Source organism: Cyprinus carpio, chromosome A5 (assembly GCF_018340385.1).
Source record: "Cyprinus carpio isolate SPL01 chromosome A5, ASM1834038v1, whole genome shotgun sequence".
Taxonomy (NCBI): Eukaryota; Metazoa; Chordata; class Actinopteri; order Cypriniformes; family Cyprinidae; genus Cyprinus; species Cyprinus carpio.
In genome coordinates this window covers 1,016,308-1,033,429 of record NC_056576.1, presented here as the reverse complement: position 1 = coordinate 1,033,429, position 17,122 = coordinate 1,016,308, and the positions used below count along the sequence as shown (strand labels likewise).

The following is a 17,122-nucleotide window of genomic DNA, read 5'->3' as shown; positions in this document are numbered from 1 at the left end:
CTCTGCAGTTAGTACAAGCAATAGAGAAGATTGGAAGCTGTATGATGCAGAAATGCTCCCTGAAGAACCTGGTTTGGGCTGCCATAATTGCAATGCAGATGTTAAATGTCCTCAGAGCTCTGTTTATCAGAATGACATTTATCAGATGTCATTGTCTTGTGAAAATTGCGTAGTTCCATTTAAAAGTCATTTAATAGAAAGTGTGGTTATAGAGCCATCCAGGAACCTTCTATGTGAAGGTACATCACTCTGTAATCAAAATGTCCCTGATTGGAAGCCAGACTCTGCTGATGACAGTAATGTGGCGTTTAACGTAAAACAGTTTGGTAGAGCAGTTCTTGACTTCAAAACTGCCTTGCGGGGAGCCTTGAAGAAGATGGATGGAACTAGTGATACTTTGCCTGGTGAAAGGGTTGAAGTCCATACAACAATTTCCCCTTGTGAGGAAGAACAAGGAATGGTAAATCTTGTAAATACTGAGACACCAAAATTAGAGATGCCTCACATGGAGACTACACAAATAGAAAAAAACTATTCTGAGCGGCCTCAAGCCATCAGTACTGAGAAAGGTTTCGTAGAGATACCTCAATGCATCTCCACCAAAGCAAATCCTGACTCACCTCCTCACCAGCATAATATTGAAGATTCAGAACATCCAAAATCTCCAGGGTTGGATTCATCCACAAGTAACGCATCAGATGCTACACCTGGACATCCAACCAATGCCCATTTACCACAGTGTTTCTCTACAGACATTATCCCAGACTCTTTTTCCCCCGAGGAACTAGCAGTTGAAGAGGAGCGGAGAACACTAGCAGGGGGAACGCAGTCTCCTACTGAGTCCTCTACAGAAGGAGGTAGTGAAGCAGTGCTTACTCAGCGGGAAGCACGTCGTCTGAAGTGCCTCAGGAGTTTCCAGCAGATTCTAAGGGAGAAGAGAGAGTCCAGAAGACAACTCAGTATAGTGACCATGTCAACATTTTCTGAAGATGATTTGAACCCAGGTATATTGAGTTTTGAGGCTCTAAACTTTCCTATTCATTGTTCTACTTCATTGTCATGCATTAGAAGTTCTTGTCTGAAATTTCAAATTTGCAGTGTTAGTGAATGTTTTATGTCAGAAATTGAAAGTAAATCATTCCGATGTGTTCCATTGTTATGGACATCCACCATGTCTCACAAATAACATTAAAACACTACATGTTCTTGGTCTTTCTCTAAATTATCAGATCTCATCAGAAACGACTGACTCTCTTAGCCAGCGGGTATTTGGTCCTTTCCTGCAGATTGATTAGCTAGCGCCCTGCTGGGTGTTAAACTAGTCTTGTTCCCCAGGCTCAAACAAACTAATTACACTCATCGAATTGAAACAAAAACAAATCCGACGTGAAAGTATAGTGCAGGGAAAATTTAGGAGCCATTATAAATGAGTAATACAACTCAGTGAAACTTTCATGAACTGTCTAGATCAATTGAGAAATGCCCACAGTTATGTAGTTCATATTCTCGGTCCATATACACAAGGTTATTAAACTCCCTTTTTGTTTTGCAGATGTAAATGTTCTTTGACAAGTTTAATTGCTTTATAATGTTACGTCTAGTTAAAGAGTGCTGTCTGGTTCTGCTTAAAAATGGTGTGATAGCTTGATGTGCTGTGCTTTTTGTTGTTATTTTCAGATGGAAGCCAGGATGAAGATCAGGTTATATATTTTTCACATTATTTACAAAGTGCTTTTGATGTTTTATGTTTGTAATGCTAGAAATAAATAATGGTGTTTGAAGGTCTGTAATGTGCATGGTGCTAACAGGCTCCCTTGATTTGGATTTTCTGCATTGTGTTGGGTAACTTGTGTCTATGGTTTTTCATTTTTTAAATCATGCCTTGTTCTCATGGCTTGTAGACTATGCTGCATTGTAAACATTACACACATTTTCAGACTGTGTTATTGATTGTGGCTCATTAAAGTATCCCTCCCAGTTATACTGTATAAAATAGAAACTGTGATGGCAGATTCATTTTAAGGCCTGTTGCCGGAGTTGCTGAGTCAGAGTTTTATAGCAATGATTTTTCTCTCAACCTTTTTGTTTTGAGGGGTTTGGCATTACAAATGATTTCGCATGAGGATTTTTTTGTTTTGTTTTGTTTTTGCAATTGTGAAACAATTCATCTCCTTTTGAGTAAGAAATTTTTCATTTTGTGCATAGCCTGTTGCGAAATGATGAGTTAAGAGATAAAATGGTGTGTTTGCACTTTTTTTGAAAGCACAGAGATGGCATAAATGCCCTTTCAATAATTTGTCCTAATTATATATTAAATAAAAATATTATAAATATAAAATTATCAAAATTAAGTTATTTTCTAACTTTTTTATTGTTCTAATTTATATATATATCTAAATATATATAAAAGTGCTTCTTTGAAAGAGAAGTCTTTATTTTTCTGTATTCCCTTAAAATAAATCCTTTTGTCTTGTTAGATTTAGGATAATATTGTTCATCTTGAAAGTAAATTAAATTGTGATTTTCTGACAGGAAGTGTATATTTTAGAGTTTTGAGAACTTGGTTCCTGAGCCCTTGCATGTCTAATCTTGTCTTGACTAGAATTGTTCTCATGACTGGAACATTCTGCTTGTCTATTCATGAATATAGTGGTGAAATTCAATCAACCAAACGGCAGGGCTTTATCTATTCCTCTTTCTCCCTATTTCCCACATTTTTATTAAGTGCTGTTTTTGTTGTATATGTAAAGCTTTAACATTTTATATTTGTTTTAATGCATGACAATATGATCAATCTCTCAACAGAATATCAATGGAGACCATAACAAACATCCATGGGCCAAACCTGGGTATGATCTCTTGCTCATTTTAAGTTTGAACCGTGTTGTTGTTTAGCTGTTCTTTATCAAACGTTTGTTTTCCTTTACTGGAATATCTATATTATTATCTTCAGGGGAGGAGGAATATTTGGCATTGACAGCATGCCTGACCTTAGGAAGAAGAAGCCTATCCCCTTGGTTAGTGATGTGGTGAGTGATTTTTATTTATTTATGTATTTTTTCCACACCTCCACCCATATTGAAACGTAACATTCTGTCACATTCTTATCAAATCTAACTTAAAGCTTAGCAGAAATCTGATCTGTTCTTCTTTTGTCATAATTTTTTTCTTAAATGCTTTCCTTCATTACAAGGCCATGGTAAGTAAACCTTTCTATTAGTGAATCCTTCACAATTCAAGGTATATACTGTGTGTATATACACTGAACAAAATTATAAACACAACACTTTTGTTTTTGCCCCCATTTTTCATGAGCTGAACTCAAAGATCTAAGACTTTTTCTATGTACACAAAAGGTCTGTTTCTCTCATATATTGTTCACAAATCTGTCTAAATCTGTGTTAGTGAGCACTTCTCCTTTGCCGAGATAATCCATCCACTTCACAGGTGTGGCATATCAAGATGCTGATTAGACAGCATGATTATTGCACAGGTGTGCCTTAGGCTGGCCACAATAAAATGTGCAGTTTTACTGTATTGTGGGGTCCGCTGGGTCTGAAAACCAGTTCGCATAGAGTTTATCAGGTTGTTGATTGTGGCCTGTGGAATGCCTGTGGAATCAGACGCCATCGAATGTGAGCATTTGCCCACTCAAGTCGGTTACGACGACAAACTGCAGTCAGGTCAAAACCTCGATGAGGACGACGAGCATGCAGGTGAGCTTCCCTAAGATGGTTTCTTACCGTTTGTGCAGAAATTCTTTGGTTATGCAAACCGATTGTTGCAGCAGCTGTCCGGGTGGCTGGTCTCTGACGATCTTGGAGGTGAAGATGCTCTATGTGGAGGTCCTGGGCTGGTGTGGTTACACGTGGTCTCCGGTTGTGAGGTCAGTTGGATGTACTGCCAAATTCTTTGAAACACCTTTGGAGACAGCTTGTAGTAGAGAAATGAATGGTGGACATTCCTGCAGTCAGCATGCCAATTGCACGCTCCCTCAAAACTTGCGACATCTGTGGCATTGTGCTGTGTGATAAAACTGCACATTTAAGAGTGGCCTTTTATTGTGGCCAGCCTAAGGCACACCTGTGCAATAATCATGCTGTCTAATCAGCATCTTGATATGCCACACCTGTGAGGTGGATGGATTATCTCGGCAAAAGAAAAGTGCTCACTAACACAGATTTAGACGGATTTGTGAACAATATTTGAGAGAAATAGGCCTTTTGTGTACATGGAAAAAGTCTTAGATCTTTGAGGTCAGCTCATGAAAAATGGGGGCAAAAACAAAAGTGTTGCATTTATGTTTAGATTTCGAAAGTGTGTGTGTGTGTGTGTGTGTGTGTGTGTGTGTGTGTGTATGTGTGTATGTATAGATATTGTATGTATGTATGTATGTGTGTATGTATGTGTGTGTGTGTGTATATTTCAGCTTTTACTCAAAGCAGATTAAAAACCCTTTATCCTACACATTTTGTAGGCATATGTTTTCATTTTTTAGGTCTAAAATGTTATTTGAGCGAAAACAGGGTGTCCTAAAAAAACATGATTTAGGAAGATTCCAGTGACAAGCAATTTGTCTGTCCACATTGAAGGCGAAAGTGCTTTTTCACAAAAAATATAACATAGATAGATGTAGATTATATGTCAAAAATGATTTGAGCTCAGTTTCATTTTCAGTGTGTGAGACTATCATGTTTGAATTTGCTGCTCAGTTATGGTGTGATTGCAGTGAGCAGTAATGCAACATCACCAATGAATGACTGCGTGACATCCTGTCTCAGAAGGGTTTGATATTGCAAGTGGTCTGTTTTTGTTTATAATGGATTTTGATGTTCACGTCAATGTAATTTTCAATCAGTCTTGTAATTTAGTATCTTCTCTTTACCCTTAAAGAGGGACATCTTATGTGACTGGTGCATTAAAACCAGACAAGTGTGCATACAATTGAGAAACGGAGCTCTATTCAAAGTGCTTGTCTTCTCCTCCAGTTCACTGACATGCCCATGAGTCAGAAATGGGGAACTTTCATCTATCAGTCTTTGTTGCTACACAATAAAACTGAAACCCACACAGATACATTTGAAATGCTGTGGAGAGGACAAAAAAGAATAAATGCAAAAAAAAAACAGGCTTTATCTAAAGCTTGTGACTTGCACAACAGTTTTCATGGCAACGAACGCTTTTTTCTTTGTGTGTGAAAGTTGTTTATATAGTGTGATATGCTGAATATAAACAAAGGTTATCGCACAACTCTAGAATACTTGATTATGAATAGTCAGTCACTGAATTCGGTAGGCAAATATTTCTGTGAAATGAATCCTGCAGCTACAATTGAATGTTACCTTAAATGATTTCCTTCTCCTAATTGAATGTCAGTGTATACACAAATTAGAACTTTTTATAATTAAAAGTTAACAAGAAGTCACAAAAAGCAACATTATTCAATAATCCATTATCCAATATTAATATATTCTGTAAAAGTATTGTTCATTGGTTAAACCACCAATGTGTTGCTTAATGTTAAGATTTACAATATCATTGTAATGTGTTACCCATAATTTTACTTTTTTAGAATTGTATACAAGATAAAAATATAAACATTTATGTTTTATTTTTCTTTATTTTTTGTGTAAATTGTAATACGTATTGGTAATAATAATTTAGATGTACCCTCCGAGTAAAATATAAATGGAAAAAAACAACAACTAAACTTTGCAAAATTTAATTTATTTAATTTATTTTTTTTTTTTTTTATTTATTTTGTTTTCTTCTAGCATTGTAGTATTGATCCTTATTTATTTTGTAGAAACTCTGCGAAGACCTGCCAGTTTCCCCTCACTCTCCCTTTACCACTCAAAATTGACTTGCTGAGCAGTTGGTGGCACAAAGAAAAGATAAAACCACCCATTTGCATGTTTTGGATCACTGTCATTAGCTGTGAGAGGCTAAATTGTGCTCTTTTTCTCTCTTCTCATGGAAAATCAATCTTTGGAGTATTGGTCTGCCTTTAGCTATGTAACAATCATTGAGAGTTTTTTCAGCATGTTGTATCAACGGTCTTTTTTAGGCTGGTTTTGTGTGTGTGATGTTCGTACTATTCTTGGTTATGGTATTAGTAACTTACAAAGTTATCTATGAAATGCTAAAAGCTATATAAGTAGACATGGTGCCACTATTAATGGCAGAATAGTGTTTAGCATATTAATGGTAATGTACTGTAGTAGACACAGGCATGGAATAACATTTACCACGTGTTTTAAGAAACATTACAGACAATTTGTGCTCCCACTGGGCGAGCGCAAAATCATTGTAGTATAATGAGTGCTACTATTACTAATTGTATAATTAAGCACATGTTCATATTCAACCTTCGTTCCTCTCTCAGTCTCTTGTGCAGTCCAGGAAAGCAGGGATCTCGCATGCATTAGCTGCACGCTCTTCGCTAAAGGATGAAGAACTGGTAAGACATGCAAAATATACAAACATCTATCTGCTTCTCACTTTATCAAGTTGTAAAAGTCTAGCTTTTCTTCTGTATTATGAAACATTTGAGTGAAACTGGAAAATTTGCACTGAAAATCACGCTCTGCTTCTGTGAATGGTAAAACCCACCTACTTTGATTTGATTGGTCATCTCAGTTATTGTGACATTGACAAGCGCTGTTAGACTGCAGAGGCAGAGCAGGCTGAAGATATAACTTTTAACGTTTTTTTTTTCATCCTAACAACAGTGCTTCGTAATGGAGTGCAGCAGATCAATGCAAGAATTTCAAATATTGGGGTGGTGTGGGGGGGCAGTTTGGCCACTTTTTAATTTTTGGGGGGGGACTTGTCCCCCTCAATGTCTATGGTTGTTACAGCCTTGAGTAAAGGTATGCTTCAAATCCTCTGGATTGATGAATGTTTTTTCGAAAAAGAAAAAAGATGTACGCCACCTCCACTTTATGTAGATAAAGATGTGATGTAGTTCTCATTTGGTCATCACTTTGACACCTGTCTGCCCACTCCCATAACTACACCTACATCATGAACCAGGTCCAGAATTTATAAAGAGTATCTTGTACTCTTACCATTTTAACTTCTCAATTCTTTTTCTGTGTTCTGTTTGAACCATTCTTAATAACTTTGTGATTTTTCATTTCAACACATTCTACATGTGATCTGGGCATCGTTTTAAAATGTCTTCCTTCTTCAGAGTTACGTCTTTGGCCCATTTCTGGCAGAAACTATTTTCAGTTTCTTTTTCTCCCTGTAGAAGAAACACGTGTACAAGAAGACACTCCAGGCTCTGATTTACCCTATTTCTTGCACAACACCCCATAACTTTGAAGTGTGGACGGCCACTACACCCACCTACTGCTATGAGTGTGAGGGTTTGTTGTGGGGCATTGCGCGGCAGGGCATGCGCTGTTCAGAGTGTGGGGTCAAATGCCACGAAAAATGCCAGGAGCTTCTCAACGCAGACTGTTTACAGCGTGAGTCACTAACCAAATACAGAAAACAAGCAACAACAAAAACAATCCTTTATGTATTGTTACTTTAGTGTTGCGTACTGCAGTTATCTGTTTATTTAGTTCAGTATTTTTTGGCATTATCCTTTATAAATGCTACCTCTGTGCCATTGACAAATGCCTTTTAATGAACGTAGCCAACTCAGTGAGGAGAAAGCATGCAAAAATATGTAAGAAATATTATAAGCCTATGCACTAGAACACTAATTCTCAATATGCAATTTAATAAAAAAATATACAAAAAATGCTCATTTTTAAATTCAACATTATACTTTGAAATATACTTTGTAATGCAAAAAGGTACAAATGTAAAATAGAAACCTTTTCACTAGTTCAGTATACAGTGTTTAACATGTTTTTTTTTGTTTATTGCATTTTTTATTTTGCAATTAAATTATATTATTAAACACATCTCTACAATCGCTAGGAGCTGCTGAGAAGAGCTCCAAAACAGGAGCAGAGGACAGAACCCAGCATATCATATCGGCCATGAAGGACCGCATGAAGATCCGAGAGAGGAACAGGCCTGAAATCTTTGAGATGATAAGGCTTGTGTTCAGTGTGACTAAACTGAACCATGCTCAGCAGATGAAGGCCATCAAGCAGACTGTTCTTGATGGAACATCTAAATGGTCTGCCAAAATCTCCATCACCAGGTGCGGAAGCAGGGGCTTTTTTGCTCTGATATCTTTCAGTGATCGAAATATTCAAGTAGTAGTTTTCATAAATGCAGATTTCTAATAGGGCTTTTAATAACATGCACTGTGCCAGCATTGATATGCATTTTTCCATTCTTTTTTCTCATGTGTGTTCATGTGTGTTTTCCAGTGGTGAGTGCTCAGGGCCTGCAGGCTAAAGACAGAACTGGTTCCAGTGATCCGTATGTGACCGTTCAGGTTGGCAAGACTAAGAAGAGAACCAAAACTATCTACGGTAACCTTAACCCTGTGTGGGAGGAGACGTTCAACTTGTGAGTCTTATACAATATTTTCAGTTCTCTTTGTTCTTTTGGAATGCTGTCATTTATCTGCCGTGTTCTTTTTCTCATTTCTTTTCTATGTAATCAGACAAAATCTGAAAGTTTTTAATGATGCCTCCCAGAGGAAATCATTACTTAGGTGTTGTTATATTTCATCGCCCTTGTCTCAGATATTTCTCCAAAGATTTCTTAGGAGAAGTTAAAATAGAAACAAGAGTATAGAGCTGTAAAATGTGGATAGCATAGCTCAGATAATTTGGTAGATATTGGGATCTATGACATTTGTTTGCAGGCTTTGATATCTTGGCGGATCTAATCACAGTTTCTTTGATTATTAAGATCTTTCCTAAAACTCCAAAGGAGTCACATGAAATTACTGAGATTTTGCTCAGGAGAAAAAAAAAAATCTCCCAAGCAGGAGACCTTCAGCAAAAAGTGTCTGTTTGCTCTCCATGTTAATCACATTGCAGGCTAAGAGAAAGTGAAACTAGGAATAGATTTTTTGGGGTATTAAGATTTTAAAGAAATCTCAAGTTTGTCTGTTCTAGAGACTAGTAAGTCAAAGTCAAGTCAAACATTTTTTATTGTCATATGTACAGGGTACAGTGTACATTGTACAATGAAATTCTTACATGGGAAGCTTTTTCGCAGAGCTAAGACAACAGCATACAATTTACAAAAATTATGATGCAGATTTTGAAGAAGAATTTTAAAGAATATACACTACTTTTAACAAAACGTTATGCAGGAAGAAAGTACTGCATTGCATTGCATTGTTCCAAATCTAACCACACAAAAGAGGATTTTTTCGAAGAATATTTGTAAGCAAACAGTTGCTGATAGCCATTAAATTCAATAGTATGAATAAAATACTATACTAAGAAAGAAATTCATACAGGTTTGGAACAATTGAGATGAGTAAATGATGACAGAATTTTCATTTTTAGGTGAACTATCCCTTTATTTTATTTATTTATATTTTATTATAAAAATTAGAAAATCCTTAGTTTATTGAATAAATTAGTTTTTAATAATAGAATAAACAATTCTTCCCAGTTATACAGTTTAGTTCATTAACATAACTACATTTACAGTTGTCAACAAATATAGCAACTTGTGTTAATATTGAATAGTTGTTGACTGCGATAAAATAAATAAAAGCTCTCTTTTTTGAAGCAGCTCTGATTTGTTCACAACTTTACCCTTTCATTCGCTAGTGAGTGCCACAATTCATCTGACCGCATTAAACTGCGTGTATGGGATGAAGATGACGATATAAAGTCTCGTGTGAAGCAGCGTCTGAAGAGGGAATCTGATGACTTTTTGGGTCAAAGCATTATCGAGGTCCGAACCCTCAGCGGAGAAATGGATGTCTGGTACAACCTTGGTAAGTTCCTTGGTCTATGTATGTTTCATTGTGGGGTGTTATTTGATTTCTCTTTAAATGATCTTTTTAAAAGACAGACAGACAGATTTGAAGTCTAATTTGCTGTGGGCCCCCTCTGGAATTTTGAAAGGGTTTTATGTTTTGTTCTTCAAAATAAATTACACTCTGTCACATCTCAGACATGAATTTTGAAACCTTCATGTGCTTTAATGCAAGTCATTTAAAAAAACTAAAGCTAAAGTTGCTCCTTGAGGGCTAATGAAGATCTTATTTTTCTCATAAGTCTAAAAACTGATATTCGAAAAACCCATTAGAAATTCTCAAGAGAGCCCATGACTAGACAGTGTTCAGGACTACAAACTAAATGTATGTCGCACAAGAAATTAAAACATGAACTGTAATTTGTAATAACACTGTTTCTTATTTAATTTTTTAAAGTTATAATAAGCCTGATCCCATAAAAAAATGATGTAATGGAATGTTCTGCATGCATTTAGATCAAAGATATAAGATTGTAACTGTGAAATACGGCACATTTTTACTTTAACTATTCATGAAAAACTTGCATAATGAATTAAATATGTCAAACGTTGGGTACTGGGACATTTTACAGTCAGTCAGATGGTTTAACTAGTCTGTGGCCACATGGCTGCTTCTCTCTTTGCATAATAATATCATAGAAATTAGAAAGTTGTTCTTCGGTTCTGATTTTCATTAGAGCTCAGTACATTTATGTCTAATTTGTTCTGTGAAATGGCTTCCTAAAATGATACTTTGTTTTTGATAAAATATTCATTATTAGTTTTCATTTTAAAATCTTGAGTCTGATGTCTGTACATTTGAAGAGACTGTTTGTTTTCTCTTGAAATAAAAGTTAATTGAATGTCACTGCTGGATGTGAATCTACTAATCTACTTTGGTCAGGGGTCATCATTGGGATGAGATGTGATAAATGGAGACTTGTCTTTTATATCAGATATGTAATGGCCATGTGTAATCTCTAACATTTTGCAGAAAAAACGCACAGACAAGTCAGCGGTATCAGGGGCCATCAGATTGCAGATAAGTGTGGAAATTAAAGGGGAAGAGAAAGTGGCCCCTTATCATGTTCAGTACACTTGTTTGCACGAGGTAAACCCCTACACACCCCACTTGCCTGTGTACACAACCATTCAAAATATGTGGGGTAAAGGTTGCATTAAATTGTTCAAAAGTGAAAATAAAAACCCTCATATGTTCCAAAAGGTTTCTACTTGAAATAAATGCTGTTGTTTTAAACTTTTTCTTTTTTGAGCGATTCCAGAATAAAAGTTTGGAGTAAGATTTAATAATAATAATACTTTTATTTAGAGAGGATGGATTAAAATGGATCAAAATTATTGAGAGTTGAATAAGGTTTTTAGTATGATTTATTAATGATAATGTGACACTGAAGACTGGAGTAATGCTGAAAATTCAGTTTTGCCATCACAGGAATGAATGACATTTTAAAATATATTCAAATAGAAAACACCTCTTTTTAAATTTTGAACTGAATTTTTGCATCAAAATAAATGCAGCATTGGTGAGAATGAGGCTGCAAAAATATTACAAATCTTACTAAAATCTGAACCCAACATAATTCATATTTAATAAATTTACTGTATACTTGAAAGCAAACACACAATCATTTCTATAGCAAAACACATCACTTTCTCCCTCTCTTTTTTGTAGAATTTTTTTCACTTTGTGACCGACATTGAAGGACAAGGTGTGGTGAAGTTGCCCACAGCACGAGGAGATGATGCCTGGAAGGTCTACTTTGATGAGGTTGCTCAGGGTATTGTAGACGAGTTTGCCATTCGCTACGGTGTAGAATCCATCTATCAGGCCATGACGTAAGCCCTGGAGCATTTTGTGTGTGTTTTGACAGTTATAGGTCCTTTGCTGTTTACAGGATTGTGGTAAGTGAAGGTAGAAGAGAGCACTTAAACATCCACTCCTCCCACCTACAATCCCGAGACTCGAACCCGCAACCTTTGGGTTACAAGTCTGACTCTCTAACTGTTTAGGTTCAGTTGTACACCTTGCCAAACATAGATAAATTAACAGTTTAATTATAAATAATTATAATTAATAAATAAATATATACTAACCTAGACTTCTGTCTACTCAATAGTGGGACTTTTTTTGATGAGCGCAATAGACTGCATAGCTGTTGTAGAAATACATTCTCAGTTTCTTACTGGATGTCTGTCTGTCCACCTGTAGGCATTTTGCTTGTCTGTCCTATTAAATTCATGCTGCCTGGTGTCCCTGCGGCTAATGAGCACACTCCTGGCCAACATCAACGCATTCTACATTTACTCTCATCCCACCTCAGTCACCAACGTCTCCGCCTGTGACCGCTTCACTGCCTCCAACTTTGGGGTAATGCTAAATCAGCATCGCACACAGCCAATATGGCCTGACCACTGTAAGGATAGTTTAGGGTTTGATTATTCCCTGGGTGCAACGACAGTAAAGCTTCTCAGAACAATGACAAAAAATAGCAACGTAGCGTAATCTTTTCTTTGTCACTGAATGAAAATGTACCTTCTTGTGTGGTGCCAATAGCCATGTGAGCAGCACACCGACATATAGCGCCATTGGGCTTTGGGCTTCCTAAGTTTGAATACTGGCTCATGGACCTTTCCCAATCCCATCCCCTTCTCTCTCTCCCACTTCGCTTCCTGTCTAGCTACTGTCCTTTTCATTATTAAGGCAGAAAATTGCCAAAAAAAGTACCATCTTATTATAAAAGGTACGGTATTTTGAATAAAACTGAGCTGTTGTCAAAAACGTACAGTACTGTTCAAAAGTTGTTGTTTTTTAAAGAAATGAATATATGTTGTCATAAAAATATTTATATTTTAAAATAATTATTCAAATAAATTATTTTCACCTTTCTTTTCATGAAAGCATTTTGAAGAAAAGTACCCCCTTTTCCTCAAAAGATATTAGGCAACACAACTGTATTCAACATGAATAATAATAAGAAATGTGTCTTGAGCACCAAATCAGCATATTAGAATGATTTCTGAGGGATCATGTGACACTGAAGACTGCAGTAGTGGCTGCTAAAACCACAGGAATAATGTATATTAAAAATATATTAAAATAGACACAGTGGACATATTGATTCATATTAAATAATATATAAAATGTATATTCAAACATTTCTTTAAAATAGTAATATTTTCCACAATATTACCATTTTTAATGTATTTTTAATTAATTTAAAATAAAAATATAATACAATTTAAAATATATTTTAAAATCCACTGAGTGGTTGCATGATACTGATGCATAGTGTTGCAATGTAATCTGTAGAAAGAATCACTAAAAAAAAAAACACTGCTGATGCACAGACTAATCATCTGTCTTGAACATGCAAACAAAGAAAAGCGATACAAACATTGAAAAGTTCTAAGTGCTAATCGACTAAATGTCAGCGCTTTTGGAAACATTGCTCAGCCAAATTCAAAGACTGGAAATACCTGTTGTATAAGATATAATGTCACATTTGATCTCAGAGTGATCATGAATTTAATTGTTATAAAAACCTTTGAGGCTCTCATGCGACACGGCTGAAGATGCTGTCATGGCAGCCTCTGATTCTATCTAAGGATAAATACAGCTGCTTGGATTTGTGCACAGCACAAACTCTCCCATCCCATCCCTTTCTTGTACTGGACCCTTCTGCTGTATTAGTCTTGCTCATGCAAGGATTTTAAAAAGATACAACATGGTGAATAACTTAGACCTTTTCAGTGTCCCTGACCCTTTGACTCCCTTTCAGGTTTTCTTATTGCCATGAGACGGATTTTTTCCAAAACCCTGTCCCTGGTGTGTTTTTACAGTATGTTTCTGTTCAGTATGTGTGCATGTGTGTCCACACTCTGCATCCTTGGCTCAAGGTCTAGATTCCATTCAAAAGGGAGATTGGTGTCAGAGAAACACTTCTTGTGGGGCTTTAAAAGATTTTGCTCTGACTCTGTAATTAAACCATACTTTGCCTTTCCAAATACAGAAAGAAACAGCCAATCCTTTTTGCTTGTTTGTTTAACTTTATTCACCACTGATTCATTTTTCTCTCTGTTAATGTAGAAAGATCGGTTTGTTAGACTGCTGGATCAGCTCCATAACTCTCTCCGTATTGACCTGTCAACATACAGAGTAAGTATTCATCATGTTCATTAACTTACCCTAATCTACAGGCACAGTTGAGGATGCTGTGGTGTAAAACAAGTGAAAGCTTAATTGGAAAATGACACATTAAAAAAATATTGTGTACACACTTTATTTACCTTAATTTTATCTAGGTTGTTCATGTTTATTATTTCTCCTGAAGTATCCATTTTACCAAACTCATATTGTGCTTCTCACTCAAGCTTCCTGTGATCTTAATTCTGTCCCTTTGATCTCCAGAATAATTTCCCAGCCAGCAGTAAACCACGTCTAGCAGATCTCAAATCCACAGTGGATTTGCTGACTAGCATTACATTCTTCAGACTGAAGGTAAGATAACGTACCTCTAAATCAGATCAAACAATGGCATGCTGTAGTGCCCTTCTTCCTGTTTTATAATGTGTTTGGGAGATGCAGGGATGTGGGTCTTATTTGTAATACATATATTGAGTGACAGATCCTATAGAGATGAGTAATTCAATTGTGTTTCATACAGTCCTGAGTAATCGCTAAGTCATTTCTGTCTGCCTGAGTTCATACAGTAGAAAAGGATAATAGATGGTTTGAGATGAAGATTGATTTCTTTGTGCTGTAAGAGAGAGAGGCTTTTGTGCAGGCTTTCATAACTAAGATTAGTCACTATTGATTTGTTAGAGGATGTTACTTTGTTTTTTATATAGTCATATTCTGCCTTCTCTGGCGCCCTGTGTCCAGGTTCTGGAACTGCAGTCTCCCCCTCGTGCCGCCCATGTTGTCAGGGACTGTGTGAAAGCATGTCTCAATTCCACATATGAATACATCTTTAACAACTGCCAAGAGCTGTACAACAGACAGTTCCAGCCAGCTGCGGAGCCTGTGAGTAAACACATTCACGTCCTGCATAGGTGTAGGTTTGTATACGCACAGATGGGGTTGCTTACACCATGTTTGGATATCTCTGCTTAGATGATGTCATTATTAGAGGTTGAATTTCTCATGGGTAATACCAGCATTTCAACATGGGCCATCAGCCTGAAATGAGTAATATTTTATAGTCTGTTACCATAGAGACCACATTTGTTCATAAAGGTCAGGCCCATGAATCATAAAGTATAATTCATCTATCTATCTAATCTATCTAATCTATCTATCTATCTATCTATCTATCTATCTATCTATCTATCTATCTTTTGTTCTATCATTCTAATGTTGTTCTGCCATTTCATGCAATTGTTCTGTACAACAGAAACCACGAGAAAAGAAAGAGGGACAAGAGGGTGAAGAAGAGGAAGACAAAAAGGATAAGAAAGAGGAGGAAAATGCTGCTGTAGAGGAGCCAGGACCAAGCATACAGAATTTGGACTTCTGGCCCAAACTCATCACCTTAATAGTTTCCATTATTGAGGAGGACAGGAACTCTTACAGCTCAATCATCAATCAGTCAGTCACTGCACAGATGCACACACACTATTGCACACAAAGACATTAAGCTGAGCTGTTTAACCTGGTGTGTCCTTTGCAGGTTTCCTCAGGAGTTGAATGTGGGGAAGGTCAGTGCTGAGGTCATGTGGACACTCTTTGCTCAGGACATGAAGTATGCACTGGAAGGTATGGAGAAATATACATTTACTGTATATGAATGGTTAACGTGTGTCTTTAAAGTGTGTCTATGTTCACTGCAAATTTATTTGAGATTGCTGCTAACATTATTCCATCTTTCCATTGTATCAGTCTCTGTCTTCAGTTCTTAATCATATCGTCTACAAACATTGGGAGAATGGTAAAGGTCATAATGCTATAAGGCCTTTTGGAGTCATGAGAGTGTGAACTTGGACATATATTTCTTGTTATAGATGCAAGATAGTTACAGCACTCTGTTGCACGCTAAGTAATGTGTTCCCTCAAAGGAGCCATAATCTACATCCTTTAATAACAGCTTCTACAGCTTTGATACCAAGTGGAATGTTAGTACAGTTAGGATGATTAAGTACAATATCTGCCCTACTTCCTCCTCATTACATCACCATGATTGTGTGGCTCAAGTTGCTGAGTACTGAATAATAAATATGGCTGGTGTTTTGTTAATGTGTTGTCCTCTTTGCTACGTTAAAACCCCTTTCAAAGCCCTCTTTTTGGTCTCAAGTCCTCACTCTCTTATTGCTACAGCAGAGTTAGAGAATAGAACTCCCTGGTTTCCTTTTAGATCTTCCAAGTAGGAGTAAACTAGAGTTAGACTCCTCATTTTTGCCACATCTTTTTCTTTTGAATGCCAGCATGCTTTTCTTTTAAACCACCCCTTTCATTGCACACCTGCACTTTTTTCCATTCTTTCACAAGTGTTCTTTTTTTTTCTCTATTCGTTCCCTGCCTTGTTTTCTTGATATTAGCACTTGCCACATTCCGTATTCCCAGATTAGATTTTTATGCTGGTAAAACATGGTTAAGTGTCTGTAAGATTTGATGTGCACTATTGTTCAGAAAGGTTTGCGGGTTGGTAAGATTTTTTGATGTTTTTGAAGAAAGTCTCACCAAGGCTGCATTTAATTGATCAAAAATAAAATGTAAAATAAAAAGGTATTATTACAATTTAAAATAACTTTTCTATTTAAGTATATTTTAAAATTTATTTCTGTTATGTTAAAGCTGAATTTTAGCAGCCATTTTTTTTTTTCTGTTATGTTAAAGCTGAATTTTTTTAGCAATGTATTCTTTATTTATTATTATTATTATCAATGTTAAAACAGATGTGATGCTTAATATTTTTTTGTGGAAAAACGTGATGCATATTTTACATTCTGAATGTAATTCTAAGTATATAAAATTCAAAAGAACACAGTTTATTTGAAATAGATTTTTATTTATTTTCGTAACAATGTGAAAGTTTTTACTGTCACTTTTGATCAATTTAATGCATCCTTGCTGGGTAAAAGTATTAATTTATATATTTTTAAAATTCATACTGTCTTCAAACTTTTGAATGGTGTTGTGTGTATGTGTGAAATGCATTTCTTAGCGTTAGCCTCCATGAGTTTATAGCTTGTTGGAGAATACATATGT

The 17,122-nt window shown here is 36.1% G+C and overlaps 1 protein-coding gene across 1 annotated transcript in view; it reads left to right on the top strand.

Annotated features, from left to right (window-relative positions):
- The first annotated feature begins 17 nt into the window (after nt 1–17).
- The window catches only part of LOC109057224 (protein unc-13 homolog B-like), a 34,305-nt gene continuing 17,200 nt past the window's right edge, over nt 18–17,122 (top strand). The window contains 20 exon segments of the mRNA XM_042757222.1: nt 18–1,004; nt 1,678–1,700; nt 2,806–2,849; nt 2,954–3,029; nt 3,194–3,199; nt 6,386–6,460; nt 7,256–7,475; nt 7,939–8,169; nt 8,340–8,481; nt 9,708–9,877; nt 10,893–11,008; nt 11,591–11,754; nt 12,128–12,146; nt 12,148–12,177; nt 12,179–12,286; nt 14,006–14,074; nt 14,327–14,416; nt 14,801–14,941; nt 15,312–15,505; nt 15,588–15,673. Coding sequence (XP_042613156.1) covers nt 53–1,004; nt 1,678–1,700; nt 2,806–2,849; nt 2,954–3,029; nt 3,194–3,199; nt 6,386–6,460; nt 7,256–7,475; nt 7,939–8,169; nt 8,340–8,481; nt 9,708–9,877; nt 10,893–11,008; nt 11,591–11,754; nt 12,128–12,146; nt 12,148–12,177; nt 12,179–12,286; nt 14,006–14,074; nt 14,327–14,416; nt 14,801–14,941; nt 15,312–15,505; nt 15,588–15,673 — 2,956 coding nt within the window. The 5' untranslated portion in view covers nt 18–52.